General features: G+C 39.7%; 1 protein-coding gene across 2 annotated transcripts; it reads left to right on the forward strand.

Annotated features, from left to right (window-relative positions):
- Window positions 1-1,841: 1,841 nt before the first annotated feature.
- LOC147613414 (agamous-like MADS-box protein AGL30) lies at window positions 1,842-7,638 on the forward strand. Of its 2 annotated transcripts, none has more exons than XM_086781160.1 (11): window positions 1,842-2,116; window positions 2,993-3,052; window positions 3,648-3,666; window positions 3,775-3,839; window positions 4,037-4,058; window positions 4,174-4,235; window positions 5,708-5,795; window positions 6,076-6,132; window positions 6,245-6,372; window positions 6,494-6,797; window positions 6,919-7,638. In XM_086781160.1, exons 1-11 carry the CDS (start codon window positions 1,932-1,934, stop codon window positions 7,021-7,023), a joined length of 1,095 nt encoding a protein of 364 aa, XP_086637286.1. In that variant the 5' UTR covers window positions 1,842-1,931; the 3' UTR covers window positions 7,024-7,638. The 2 variants fall into 2 exon arrangements, with proteins under 2 accessions (XP_086637286.1, XP_086637287.1); XM_086781161.1 differs by having other exon boundaries at window positions 4,040-4,058.
- Window positions 7,639-15,145: the final 7,507 nt, after the last annotated feature.

Below are 15,145 nucleotides of genomic sequence, written 5' to 3' on the forward strand. Positions count from 1 at the left end.
CCCCAAGACCCATCTCTCTCTGTCTCTTTGGCTATTTCGGCATTTATTCATAAAACGGACTATTATAAAGCGCAAGGTGATCTCAAATGAAAAAGACAACAAGTTATGTGGTTTTATATTGGACGTGGGTTCCTGGCAGATTTAGAAAGAAAAATTGTTCGCAACCAAAAAAGTAATGGATGAAGGTGGCTTGTTGACTTGTTGAGATCAAGGAGCATGCTATCCTTTGTTTTCTAGCATACTTTAAAAATAGAGGCTACTCTCATTGTTCTATTTAGACTTTAAGTAGTTTGATCCTCTTGAACGAGTCATCATGGGATATGAGGATCAGAGACGTGTGTAATTTTCTTAGCATGAGATGTAGAAACTTAGGAGCAAGCTCATGAGGGGGAGAATAAGGTGCATGAAGCATGACCGAATGCCCTTAAAAAGCATTGCAAACAAGCATTAGAGTGCTACACACCTTCTTGCTATAAAAAATAAACAAATGCCTTGTTTTAAGAAACAAGCATGAATCTCAAATCATGTGATAGGTGGGCATGTTAATCATGTGATACTCACCTTAGATAGTGGGTGGTAAGTTTTTCTCTATGCTGAAAGGGTCTCTCAAGATGTGTTTGATTGAGCGTTGTCTAATGGTTTTTCCTTTCTTACATATGAAACCCACAATTAACATGCCCTTTCTCAGCAAATTATTGTGGCTAGAATATCTATTCTTGGTCACAAGAAATTTTTACAATGCTTTTGAGGTGTATCACCTTAGAGGCTAAAAATGGGATTACATGGGAAAAGGAAGGGAAGAAGGAGCATGACTTGTTCTTGATCTTCTTCTTGCTCTTCTTCACATGAATTAGAGGAGAAGGAGGGGGAGGAGGAGAAAGAAGAAGAAGTATGTGAGAAGGTGGAGGAAGAATGAGGAGGAGGATGAGGAGAAGAAGACTTCTTCTTCGGAGGAAGAACGAGGAGGAGGAGGAGAATTAAGTAGCTCTTTTAAAATTTCTATCTTAAGTGTTGTAGTATAATTGTCTTTTTCTATAACTCACTTAAAACTAGTTATGGTGATTCTTTTGAAAAAATAGTCGACAAACTTTTCTGGATAAGGTAGGTGAGCACTTTTGTTTGTTCAATATTAATTCATGATATTTCTAACATTTGTACTGTCACGATATCATGTATTTAGCATCATACATGTGTGACACGAAGGACAACCATCCGTTGATTAAAAACATTCAAAGAATACCCATTGCATCAGCTCTGTGTTGTCCATTGCTTGTGAGCCCTATGGACACGACTCTCTCTCTCTCTCTCTCTCTCTCTCTCTCACACACACACACACCATGCGTGCACACACACAACTCTTCGTCTAGTTGCCAATTCCATACCTGCCTTTTAGGGCAATGGATCACCATCACATGTATTCCACATTGGTGAATGATATTGTTTTTTTGGTTGAGGCATGTGAAACACATCTCGCAGCTCGCAAATATCCTAGGCCCTAACGTGATTAGCACAAAACATCAAAAGGACGGGGGGTGCATTGAATAAGCAATGAGGACTCATGGGGGATGTTTTACTTGGGGATTGCATGGCATGCGTTTGACTCGCTCTAAATTTAGCGTCTCATTTTGGCCCGATGTGCGTAGCGAAAAGAGAAAAGAGCGGAGGAAGAAGAAAAAAAAGTCGCGCTTTTAGGTTTCTTCCGAGCTACACAAGCAAAATTTGGGGGGCTGTTGTTGATCCCTTCGTGGTGGGTGGTGGCTCTCTCTCTCTCTCTCTCTAGTATTTTTTCCATATATATAAGCGCAATAACCTAATCTGGTAGAGCACAGACCGCAGGGAGGGTTCTCTATTCTGAGAGGGGACTGTGAGTGGTGAGGAGACGGGGAGGGAGCGCTCAGTATATATATATATATTGCTGTGTTTTTATAAATATGGGGCGCGTGAAGCTGGCCATCAAGAAGATCGAGACCACGGTTGGGAAGCAGGTGACGTACTCGAAGCGCAAGGCGGGCCTCGAGAAGAAGGCCAAGGAGCTTGCCACGCTTTGCGACATCGACCTCCTCCTCATCCTCTTCTCGCCCGCCGGCAAGCTCTCCTGGATCAATGGCTCCAAGAGGTACAACTGCACAATACCTCGACTCTCTCTCTCTCTCTCTCTCTCTCTCTGTCCTGCCCTCCCTCCTCTCAAATTCCCACACGCGATCATAGCTGCAGCTTGGATGCGCCCCCAAAGCTCCACCCTATACCATGGTGGAGTAAGTACCGCTCTCTCTCTCTCTCTCTCACACACACACACACAATACCATGGTGCCTCCCTCCCTCCATACCTTACACACACAATACCGTGGTTGGTTTGAGTTCTCTCACAATACCCCACCCCCCCCCCCCTCTCTCTCTCTCTGTGCACACCGTTCCTTGCTCCTCCTGCATGTTTTTCTCATCGCTACATCACCCAAATAATGTTTGCATATGTGGATTTGTTTTTCCGTCAGGTACACACTACTGAATATTCTCTCTGATCGATCTCTCACACACGCACACGTGCGTCCTGCACACCCACATCCCAAATTTTATGAAGCTGGAAGTTTGCATATCATGGATCCAAATATAGATAGCATAGCTGGGACTCTAGGACTCTCTCTCTCTCTCTCTGGGCTGGAATTGTATCGGTTTTCTTCCTCGTGCAGTATAGTCCATTAGTACAGTTTTCTTTAAACTTCATTGGGTTTGCATTTGGAACCTTATATTCCAAACCCCCTCTCTCTTTGTTTATCACTCACACACACACACACACACACGCACACTACTAGGTAATCAAAATGTTCAAAACCTCTTTCCTCTTACTAAGTTCTGTCCCCTAACAAACTACACGAAAACTCTCTCTCTCTCTCTCTCTCTCACGCACACATGCACGCACCCCCCTATTGCCTCTTTATTAGTTTCTTAAGTATCTATTTCACCCTAATACTTCATTGTTTTTGCACATCTTCAGTCCTCCGGAGGAAGTACTTATGCGGTTTGCAAATTTATCCCCTCAAGAGAGGGCCAAAAGGTATCTTCTCGATGCAGTAACAGGCACCTAGACATTGACAATCTTCTCATTTTTCAATAACTCTAAAATATTCTTTCAACTCAAATTTTTATGACAATTTTTCAACAACTCTAGAATATTCTTTCAACTCATGAAATATAAGAATCTTTATGACAGCATTACGAGGCTTTTACACAGCTCTACAATCTCATATAATGCAGTAAAAATTTATAATGTGTGCGTGTGTGTGTGTGTGTGTGTGTGTGTGTGCGTGCTACAACATGCCTCTCTAAAAGCAATAACATAACATGCCTATATCCAAGGGGGTGGTAGAGGGATTGGACTCGCTGGGCAGGAACTAGGCTCAAATCCTGCCAGCCTACATAAAGCTCAATTTTGGTAACTTAATATATGATTCCTCTCTCAAAACAGAAATGTTTGCTGTGACCACAATATACAGTGTTTCAGAAAAAAGAAATTGCAATAATACAGTAAGCAATAAGCAATATAACACACACTATTATGTGGTATAATGTGCAACTATGAGTTCACATATACTAGGTACAGAAACATTTAGTTGGAATTCTGAACACATCAACATGGCTTGCCTTTGCAGGAAAGTTGAAGCCTTGGAGGTGATTTGGGGAGGAATCCAGTCTCTTTTGTATTGGCTTTCACATGCTTCTTATATCATGATAGCATCATTCTTAGCTGTTATTGAAAATATATTATGATGTATGCAGCAACTCAAGCGCACCTTTAAGAAGCTAGATCACGAGGTCAACGTGGAGGAATTCACACGCCAAACGTAAGAAAATCACTGATTTTTAACTGTGAATGTGATTAGGACGTTTATGTTAGAGTTCTTTTACATGTGAAAGTAAATAATACGAAAGCTGGCTTCTTTTTTAGAAATAGTTTTAATTTTCCATAAACTCTTCTGCTTATGAACAAGTATTGTTTTTGTGCATATTCTATTGTACATTGGCCTACTGGTGAATGCAGCAGCACTACTCAAAGTATTGAGGTGTGATATTTTGTATCTTTCTTCTCAAGTTGGTGGCCGAATTACTGTCATTTGAAAATTCCATAACATTTTATTCCGTCAATCTTTCAATGCTGCATGTGATTCTTTGCAACAGGATTTGCACATGTACCTCCAAAATATTCAAATCGAAAGCTTGCATTTACAGCAGAAGTTAAGGTACAAATTTCACTCCCATGTCTTGACAAACACTACTTCTAAAACTGTTAACTTGTATGACTTCACCTCACTGATGGTCACCTTAACTTGTATGACTTCACCTCACTGACGGTGTGTGTGTGTGTGTGTGTGTGCACTGTGTGCACACGCCCATGCCTCCATGCACATGTGCATGTGACTGGTTGATGGATTGGTTGGTTGGTTGGTTGGTTGGTTGGTTGAGAGAGAGAGAGAGAGATCATAGCCACACCGGTGGACCACATATGATCTGGTCCATATGATGGCACTAAAGTATACTGGAGAGAGAGAGAGAGAGAGAGAGGGCCTTATCATCATAGCCAAGCTAGCTATGATTCATCTGATGGCACGGAATACAATGGGACTTGAATCAAGTTCTAGCTCTCTAAGCTGGCTAGATAAACAACCGTCTGAGTGACAACTACAGGGCAGTTCTAGTATGGCTCAAGCTTGTGGTGTGATCACATTATATACCTTAAGTACATGTTCGTTTCTGGAAGAGGAGAGTCATCATATAGATGTTGCATCCATGACTCGTTCTTCTCTCCCATGAACAAACATGCTATGCTACATACATATAATGTGACCCTCCGTGCACTACTAGCTAATCCTGTTATTTTAGTATTTCCTATCAGGGAAGTCGTCATATAGATGTTGCACCCATGACCCATTCTTCTCTCCCATGAACGAACATGCTATGCTACTACATACATATAATGTGACCCTCCGTGCACTGCTGCACATCTCTAGTAGCCAATCCTGTTATTTTCTCTTGGAAAATTACATTAAAATGGATTAGTATTGCCTATCTTTTTTTTAAAGGGTTTTTGTTTCGTATCTGGCCTTAGGCCCAAGATCCTCCCGTTGTTTCCAGTTTTCAGCCCCTTTAGGTGCCCGCCCTCGTAGGCGCTTTTTTATCCGCCCGTAAGCAATGCCGCGGAGGAAGCACCATGTGGGGTTTTGAACCCAGGACATCCTAGTCCTAGTCAAACTTATCTACCACTTGACAGATCACCTCATTGGCACTGCCTTCATCTTATGTCATCATGCTCTACTTACCATCAAGTGGTTTATTTTTTTGCATCCTGCTCTCCAGATCCAGGTTCAAGTCCCACCACCTACTGTTTGTTCCATCATATGGATTCTCTCTCTCTCTCTCTCTCTCTCTCTCTCTCTCTCTCGTGCAAAGGCCTTTTTCGTGTTTTTGTCCAATGTGGAACTTTGCGAAGGTACGCGATAGAGATAGTGGTGATGTAGTGGCTATCTAGGCCAGGTAACAACTTGGTCCTAGGTCGTCTTCTACTCTAGCTATTTTGGTATATGTTGGGACTTATGAGTTTATATGATCTCACCAAGATCTCACAGGTCTACAATTTTTATTCCATGCAGTTTTTGTAAGATTTTTACATTGTCCCACCCCTCTAATGGTCCCATATTCTCTGTTTTCTTTGAAGAGGATATGAGTCGTTCCAAACAATTGAAGAGGCAAATAAGTTGGAAGAGTTATTGCAAAATAGACTCCAAGAGCTTCAGCTCCATAAGGTAACATAGTATTTCACGCCATTCTACAAATGTAACGGTTTTTTTTTTGGCATTGTTGGCATGATTATTTTTATTGAAAAGAAAAGTACATGCATGTGGCTGTGCCACATTATGTCTAAAGAGTACTCTAGATAACTAGCACATATTGCATCTACACGTGCTTGAACACTGTATGAACAATTGCATGTGTAGTATGTCGTGTGTGTTAAACATGGATGAACATGTATATGGCACACTGGGATCATGGGACAATTAGTGTGGACCTTCTCCTTTTGAGCAGCAACTTCTTGAATCAAGTCAACGCATTGTTCCTTATGCTCAGAGAGTGGGACAACAGGTGTGGTTTTTGAATTTACCTTGGTAATGAGGTTCTCAGTTGTCTTTCAAAATGATGAATGGTTATGAGCGTGGTGAAGATTTCTTTCATATCAAGATTTGTAATTCTACAGATTTATTCGGAGGGTTTACTGAATCCAGGAGTCCTAGATGCCACGACTCAAGGATCTTGGGAAGTTGACCACAGGCCGCAAGGCGTGTTAGCACTTTACCACGACTCCAACTCTATATTCAATCAAAGGTCAGTCTTTGCTTATATTTAACTGTTATCATCTTCCTATTTTAGCTGGACTCTATTGGATTAAAATGGACGGTCTATGCTGAGGTGTTTGTAGTAAACCTCACATAGTTTTGTGTAGCAGGGATACCGACAATGCATCAAACTGTCTTCCAGGCAATGTGATTCAGTTTGGAAAGCAACTAGAAGGTGCAAGTCATCTTTTCACTGGTTTGAAGCAGATGGGTTATCAGGATGGAGACATAAAGAGAGAAAAGATGAGCGTTGAAATGGAAGCCAATTGCAGCGACTCAGTATTATATGGGGAAGAGAATCCATCATCTTTGGCTGGTTCTTTAGCAGCGGGAAATGGCTTATCATTGCAATGGCCAACGTCAAGCAGTAGCGTGATGAATGCAATGCAGCACACAAAGCCTCACTATTTCCAGGTAGCTATCAAAGCCATCAATTAGTTTTATCTTTCATTCGTTGTTGAGAGTTGTGAACCATCTCATGCATTATATGCATGACTAAGCGTGAACCATGATCTATTATGTGCTGTTTTCTCAGCAACCTTCTTTTGAATCTGGGGATATGAAATCGTTGAACATACAACAAGAGCAGTTCAGACATCAAAGCCTTTTGGGAGTTGCTCATGACATCAACTGGCAATAGCAGCTGGCAGATTCCCGTTTGTACCACTACCTCCATCTTGAACGAATGTACGGATGACCTCCCACAACCTTTACAACTCTCCTTTTTTGGCCTCTTTCCTATCTCAAAAGAGAAGTCTTAACAGGCCATCCATGCATCATCACCATCCTCCTCCTCCACATTTTACAGTAGGGTATCCATGCATTATCATTAGTCATCTATATTCCATCACATCAGGAGGACAGCTGCGCCAAGTACGCATATGTTTTTGGAAGGGAACATTTTGGAGACATTTCACAATTTTGCAAGCAATGCAAATCTCATGTGTGATGTACGTGTGGCTCACCGCTTTTGCCGATATGACCATCATCCTAGACAAGCTCTAGTGGGCTGGCTATGGTTAATATGCATTCTGATTGAAACTGTCAGAGAATTCACTGTGGGAGTGTACTTAGAGCTTCACACTTTGGGTTCCCTCAACAATTTGTAAGCCACTCCATGCTTTTTTATTAATCTCATGAATCTAATCATTACATGCATACAGTTGCCTTCTATGAGAATTCACTGTGGGAGTGTACTTAGAGCTTCACATTTTGGGTTCCCTCAACAATTTGTAAGCCACTCCATGCTTTTTTATTAATCTCATGAATCTAATCATTACATGCATACAGTTGCCTTCCAGAATTCCTTTTATTTCATTGAAAGGCCATTTTTTTATGTACTGTACCTGTTTTTTACGAATCTCTCGCTATATTACAAACCAAATGTTTAGAGGAGATAGCGACTCCCCCAAGCTCATAAATAATCATCATTTTGAAAATAGATCATGAAAAATATATCATTTTTATCTTTTACACCTTGTCAATCCAAGCTACACACCATTTTGACTTCATCGTTAAAAAGAGCATTAAAAAATATTTTGTAAACTATTTTTTCAAATTGGAGCTACGGTTTCAGAGTTGCAACCATTTTGATTTCATGGTTAAATAGAGCATTAAAAAAATTATTTTTACTATTTTTTGAAATCCGAGCTACGGTTCAGAGCTGCAACTATTTTTTGAGCATCATCTTGTCACTAAGGAGAAAGGGTATAAATACAAGCTTATGCTGCACAATAACTGATTATACACGAGCTTGGCCACCCTTTTCAAGCAAATTTAAGGTAAAGCTTCTAAGAGGGGTGTGAGAGAGAGAGAGAGAGAGAGAGAGAGTTTCCATATACTTCATGAGCATGGTAATGATGCTTATTCTTTCAAGATTGACTAGGTGAGAAGAAGATGATGATTTTAGTTCTCAGAAATAAAAAAGTTGTTTTTGGGAGAAATGGTGACCACAATGTGTTATGTGTCTTGTAATCTTTTGCATTAATTGTGTTTGCAATATCAAATTTTTAATGGAAAAAGTGTGTGTAATAAATTCATAAGGAAAAGGTGTTTGCAATAAGGTTTTTGAGAAAGAGAATTATCATTTTGAAAGCTTACACTCGAAGCTTAGGTTGTAGCACTTGGTATTCCCGGTGAATGTATAATCTCTTGACATAATTGACTATTTCAAAAGCTAAGACATTAATCAATGCTTTGTTTCAAATAGTCTTAGGATACGTCATAAGAGTGAGAAAAATCCTTCACATGGTTGGTTATATTTCTTGTAAGTCATGCAATGATAGACCTTATGAGCTCCCTCACAATAACCACAATTTGCCGCATTCCCTACTAAAGCACACGAAGAAAAAGTGGATAGAACATAATGTTTTGTAATTCTAAAGCATCTAAGAGAATTTCCATTTTTCTTCTAGTGATTAATTTCTTTATGCATTCCAAAGCAAGAACTCAAGATTGTTGGACCTCGAGAAGGGCAAGGTGTTACAGAACAAAACAATAGAAACCCTATAATCAATAAGAGCCATGCAGCTTCTGCCATTGCCGTCTCATCCCCCGCGGCCTACTAACATGTGGCATATATCACCCATCATGTTTGCTCTTACTCTCGCGTAGAGTTCATATGACACATTGATGCACCCCCCATTGTGCCGGATCACCCTTTTAGGGATGGTGGGGGGTTTGGGTGGCTAGGTGGCAGGGGAGTCAGACCCCCCTACACCCAACCTTTCCTAAGGTTTCTGTCGTTACCCTCATGGTATTAGGGCCAACATTCATGTCTGCTCTCGCCTTGACATCCTTCTGTTGGCCTTAGCATCCTTCCTTTGTTGGCGTTGGCTCCTACTAGTTCTCACCTTGGCCTTGACGCCCTCCTCATTGGCATGGCCTCCTGTTGTACAGTCCTTGCGTTGGCATTCGCATGGAGGGGAGCTGTTGGATGATACCCTAGCTCATCCCCCACGGCTTGACAACGTGGCATGTATCCCACATCGTGTCTGCTCTCACTTTGGCATAGAGTTCATATGGCACATTGATGCAACCCCCCCTTTCCCGGATCCACCCTTTTAGGGATGGTGGGGGTTAGTGTCATATATATACTTCAGTCTGTATATTCCTTTGCTACGCAAACTGTCCAGAAACCCCGATGATGAGTTGTTTAGCATGCTGTCCGCCGTTGATGACAAGTTGGATGGAACCAACTATTCTATGTGGATATATATGATGTGGCATGTCCTAGTGGCAAAGAACTTGTGGGTATATGTATCTAGTAATGCCCTCTAGCCTGCTAGGCTCGCATCTGCTATCAACACGTCAAGGGGATCCGTTGTTAAAACCTACGACTTTGGTTCTAGTGGCAGTGTATATGTTGGTACCCACAAGATCACACAAGGAGCTATGGGGGATGAAATATCATCATGATGGTGCAGTGTGCAAGAGAGAGAGAGAGCTTAAGTGTGAGAGAGAGATTGCACAACTTGAATCGTACTCATATGAAAGAATGAAGGACCCAAGTACATGCTTTTATAGGTAAACCTAAATAAGGGGTGTTCAAACCACAAAGGACACTAGACTAGACTCCATACTAACTCCAAACTACAAACCCCCCTTCGGAGTGATGGTGGAGTTGCATGTATTGCCTTCAATAGTCCCGTTCGTACACCAACACAAGCAGACACAAGACGTGTCCCCTGCTTCAGATCCAAAGGGCAGTAAAGCGTGGCTCAGAGGCCGTGAGTGTGGCACAAAAGGCTCAGTGTAAGATTCCTCCCTCCAGCTTTTGAGGTGTGCAGGTGTAAGAACCTCCCCTTCTGATCTTATAATTATTCCCCTCTCTAAAATAAAAGAAATATCCTATTTTACCTTGTTTTGGCCTAGAGAGAGAAAATATCTAGAGGGAGGTAATTCAAAATTGAGATATTTTTGGATATAAAAATCCTCCTAGTATCTAAAATGGTTTCCCCTAAAACAAAAATTCAAAAAGAACATTCCAATGTGCAATTAGAATTATTTGAAAATAGGTAAAAAGGACCTTAGCTTGAGGGTCCAGATTTTTAGAAAATTTTGAATTAAGGTTCCTATGGACTAATAAGATTAATCCAAATGTAGGGAAGAGATAAAATGAAGAGATAAAATGAAGAATAAACGAAAATCTCCCAAAAATGAGTAAATGCTCACATAAGATGAAGAGTTGACTAAGGACAAGGTTTATTAGTTAAAAAAGAAGAGATATTTAGAGGAAATGATGCATTTTTAACACCTCGGTGTGGGGAATTTTCCTCATGAAGGAGGCGCCTATTTCACATGTGTGGATGAGTTTTAAATTCACAAATAATGAGATATTTTCATCTCTCCTCTCTCCTATTTCAACTAGATCCAAAAAGTAAGCTAAACTAACCTAAAAATGGTCAAAAAGTGACCAAACTGATCTGAAAAATTCTAGAATCAGTTTGCTTGGTTAGAGGCTCACTTTTTCCTATAAAGAGAAGCCTCCCCCTTATAAAAGGTTAATGGTGTTTATGCACTGTTACTCTACTTGTGTCAGCCATTTAACATTGAATTTCTTGATAATTCAATTGTTTTTTGGCCTAATCCTCTCCAAGTGAATTTGGTGGCCACTCTTGCTGCAAATAAGAGTAGAACCCTTAATCCCTCAAGCCAAAGGAAAGCTTACAAGCTCCATGTAAGCTTAATTTTTACTTGTGAATTTTAAATCTATGGTTTTCTTAAATTTTATGCTTTGAAAATGTTTGAATTAAAATCTGTTGCTATGCCTTGATGGAAAGGCCACCCCCTTCTCTTCTTTACAATTCAGCCCTTCTTAATCCTAGAAAGTTTAATCAAATGATTGATTAAACTCTTTTCATTGTTTACTCTCTTGATTTTTAGAAAATGGAGTAGATTAGAGATATTAGAATTCAAATTGGATTAATTCAAGTCATAAATTGAGTGTTAAAATTGAGAAATGGTCAGCCATACAAAGGAGGTTATGGCAAAATTTTCTTAAATTTTGTGGAACTAAAGTTTATCATTAGGTTCTTATTCTAAAAGACTAATTCCTTCCGTTTGTGCATTCTAAAAGACTTATTTTTATTTCAAAAGTGTCATTCTAATTAAAAATAAATTTATGCATAGAAAGATGCATAAAAGATTTATTTTTATTTCAAAAGTGTCATTCTCAATAAAATTGAATTTATGCATAGAAAGATGCATAAAATATTTATTTTTATTTCAAAATAGTCATTCTCATTAAAATTGAATTTATGCATAGAAAGATGCATAAAAGATTTATTTTTATTTCAAAAGTGTTATTCTCATTAAAATTGAATCTATGCATAGAAAGATGCATAAAGGATTTAATTTTATTTCAAAAGTGTTATTTTTCTTAAATTTGAATTATGCATAAATAGATGCGTAAAGAATCTTTATATCAAAAATTAGGATCCTCTTAAATTCTATGTTTAAATTCTGTGAATAGAGGTGATGAGATGTGAGGAATAGATGTGATGAGATAAGATGCGAATTAGATAGATGATTGGATAGATGTGATGTGAATAGAAGTGATGAGAATATGAGATGAATAGATGTGATGAGATGTGATGCGAATCAGATAGATGTGAATGGATGGATGGATGTGATGTGAATAGAAGTGATGAGAATATGAGGTGAATAGATGTGATGCGATGTGATGGAAATTAGATAGATGAGAAGAATGGATGGATGGATGTGATGTGAATAGAGGTGATGAGAACGTGAGGTGAATAGATGTGATGAGATAAGGTGTGAATTAGATAGATGATTGGATAGATGTGATGTGAATAGAAGTGATGAGAATATGAGATGAATAGATGTGATGCAAATCAGATAGATGTGAATGGATGGATGGATGTGATGTGAATAGAAGTGATGGGAATATGATGTGAATAGATGTGATGGGAACTAGATAGATGAGAAGAATGGATGGATGGATGTGATGTGAATAGAGGTGATGAGAATATGAGGTGAATAGATGTGATGAAAATATGAGGTGAATAGATGTGATGAGATAAGATGTGATGAAAATATGAGGTGAATAGATGTGATGAGATAAGATGTGAATCAGATAGATGATGATTGGATGGATGGATGTGATGTGAATTAGATAGATGTGAATGAATGGATGGATGGGTGTGATGTGAATAGAGGTGATGAGATGAGAGGTAAATAGATGTGATGAGATGTGATGTGAATTAGATAGATGTGAATGAATGGATGGATGTGATGTGAATAGAGGTGATGTGAATAGAGGTGATGAGAATGTGAGGTGAATAGATGTGAGATGTGATGTGAATCAGATAGATGGGAATGAATGGATGGATGGATGTGATGTGAATAGAGATGATGATATGTGAGGTGAATAGATGTAATGAGATGTGATGTGAATCAGATAGATGGGAATGAATGAATGGATGGATGTGATGTGAATAGAGATGATGAGAATGTGAGGAGAATAGATGTGATGAGATGTGATGTGAATCAGATAGATGGGAATGAATGGATGGATGGATGGATGTGATGTGATGTGAATGATGGGAATGAATGGATGGATGGATGTGATGTGAATAGAGGTGATGAGATGTGAGGTGAATAGATGTGATGAGATGTGATGTGAATCAGATAAATATGAATGAATGGATGAGATGTGATGTGAATCAGATAAATATGAATGAATGGATGAGATGTGATGGAGATTCCATTTTTGTTATGTGAATATATTGCCGGTTACTATGAGCTAGGAACTATCGAAAAGGCCCCTGAGTGGACAGGTGGTGAGCGTTCTGGTTGCCAATGATGCATAGGTACACCGAGAAGGAATGATGGAAATAAGTATTCAATCCAAGATTTTGAGGATTATGATTAGTGACACAATGGTTTCATTAGTTTGAACTCACCAAGCTGTGCCAATACACATCCTATAGCAAAGTTTGATGCATCGATGTGTACATGGAATATAAGGTCCCAATTAGGTGGTCTCAGAATGGGTGCACTGGCTAGTGTTTACTTCAATTTATCATATGCTTCTTGAAATTCTTTAGTCCATTCGAAGACAATGAGTAACCTATATAATGGTCAGGCAATTTCAGTATAAAATACTATGATGCGACGATAGTACCCAACGTGGCCCATAAACCTCTGTACCCCTTTGTAATTAGTGGGTGGGGGAAGTTTCAAAATCAATTTGACTTTGCTTTCATCCATGGAGATACCGTTCTTAGAGATGATGTGTCCCAAGATCACACCGTGTTTGACCCAAAATTGGCATTTTAAAGGGTTTAAGGATACATGATACAATTGACATCACTCAAACACCTTTCTCAAGTAAGCCAAATGGTCTGACCATTGGGAGTAATCACATAGCTCATCAATGAATACCTCCAACCACTTTTGAAAGTAGTCTTTGAAGGCTGTGCACATTAATCGTTGGAACGTTGCTAGGGCATTGGTGAGACTGAAAGGCATAACTTTGTAATCAAACGTCCCCCACATTGTATTGAAGACCATTTTATGTTCTTCCTCGGGGTGCTATAGACACCTAATTATAACCTGAAAATCCATCTAAGAAGCTGTAAGCTTCTTCACCAAGCTGCTCTCTCCAAAACATGTTCTGTATAATGAAATGGGTAATGGTCCTTCTTTGTAGCCGCATTAACCTTTTTGAGATCGAAACAGACCCTAAGTTTCCCATTCTTCCTTGGCGCAATCACGATTGGTGATAACCACTCCGTATGTTCTATCTCGTAGATGAAGTCCGCAACAATGAGTTTATCAATTTCCTCCTTTACAATTGCGGTATATTTAGGATTCATTTGGTATAGTTTTTGCCTAGTTGGTCTTGATCCGTCCATGATTGGGATCGTGTGTTGCACCCTTCAAGTGGTGCACCCTTCATCTCTTTGTAGTTCCAAGCGAAACAATCCTTAAACTTCTTAAGGAGAGCAACGAGCTCCTTTTCTTCAGCTTGAGTCAAGTCTTTAGTGATATAAATAGGTTTGGTTTCCTTCCCTGGCTCTGCAATATCAATTTCCTTGACCTCAATTGGGCCATCGTATGATGTGGATAAACCATCTTCCTTAACCCTTTTTGCGGTCAATCGGACCACTTTTTGTTCCTCAATTGTGTATGTCTTGAAATGGTCTGGTACTGAAATCAGGTCTGATTTATCCTCATCCTCTTTTTTTGTTTTAGCCATCACCTTCTTAGCCTCGTGCTCGGCTTTTGCCAAAGCTTTGTTTCATTTTTGGCACCCAGCTTTTGTAAGCTTAGGCAATTTTGGTTCTTGAAGGGTGACCCCCTCCCTATGATTCCCTTCAAGGGATACCTTACTTAACTCCTCACCCCAATCCTTAGAAAACTCATCGTGTCCCTTAGTATCTTCGAGGTATCATAGCCACTCGGCATCCGTGGGTTTTCTTTGTATCAGGGCATTTTGATGAGTGATATACCATTTCTGTTTCTGCCATCTTCTAAGACGTTCGGCAGTGGGTAAAATGGCCTTGTGATCTAGTCTCTTATATCCTTGAAAATTCATCCTCTCAATGCATTGCCAATTGACCATACAGAGAGAGGTAGTGGGAACAGTCCAAGATTCAACGTATTGGGTTCCTTGAAGTTGCATCACATCTATGGTGGCTAGCACATGCATCCAGTTTTCACTGAAATCTGGAGGAGAAAGTGATGCATACATTCTCGCTTCCTCTTCCTCTTTTGAAACTTCCACCGTGGGTTGG

Source organism: Cibotium barometz, chromosome 43 (genome assembly GCF_041138505.1).
Source record: "Cibotium barometz isolate CiBa-2024 chromosome 43, ASM4113850v1, whole genome shotgun sequence".
NCBI classification, from domain to species: domain Eukaryota; kingdom Viridiplantae; phylum Streptophyta; class Polypodiopsida; order Cyatheales; family Cibotiaceae; genus Cibotium; species Cibotium barometz.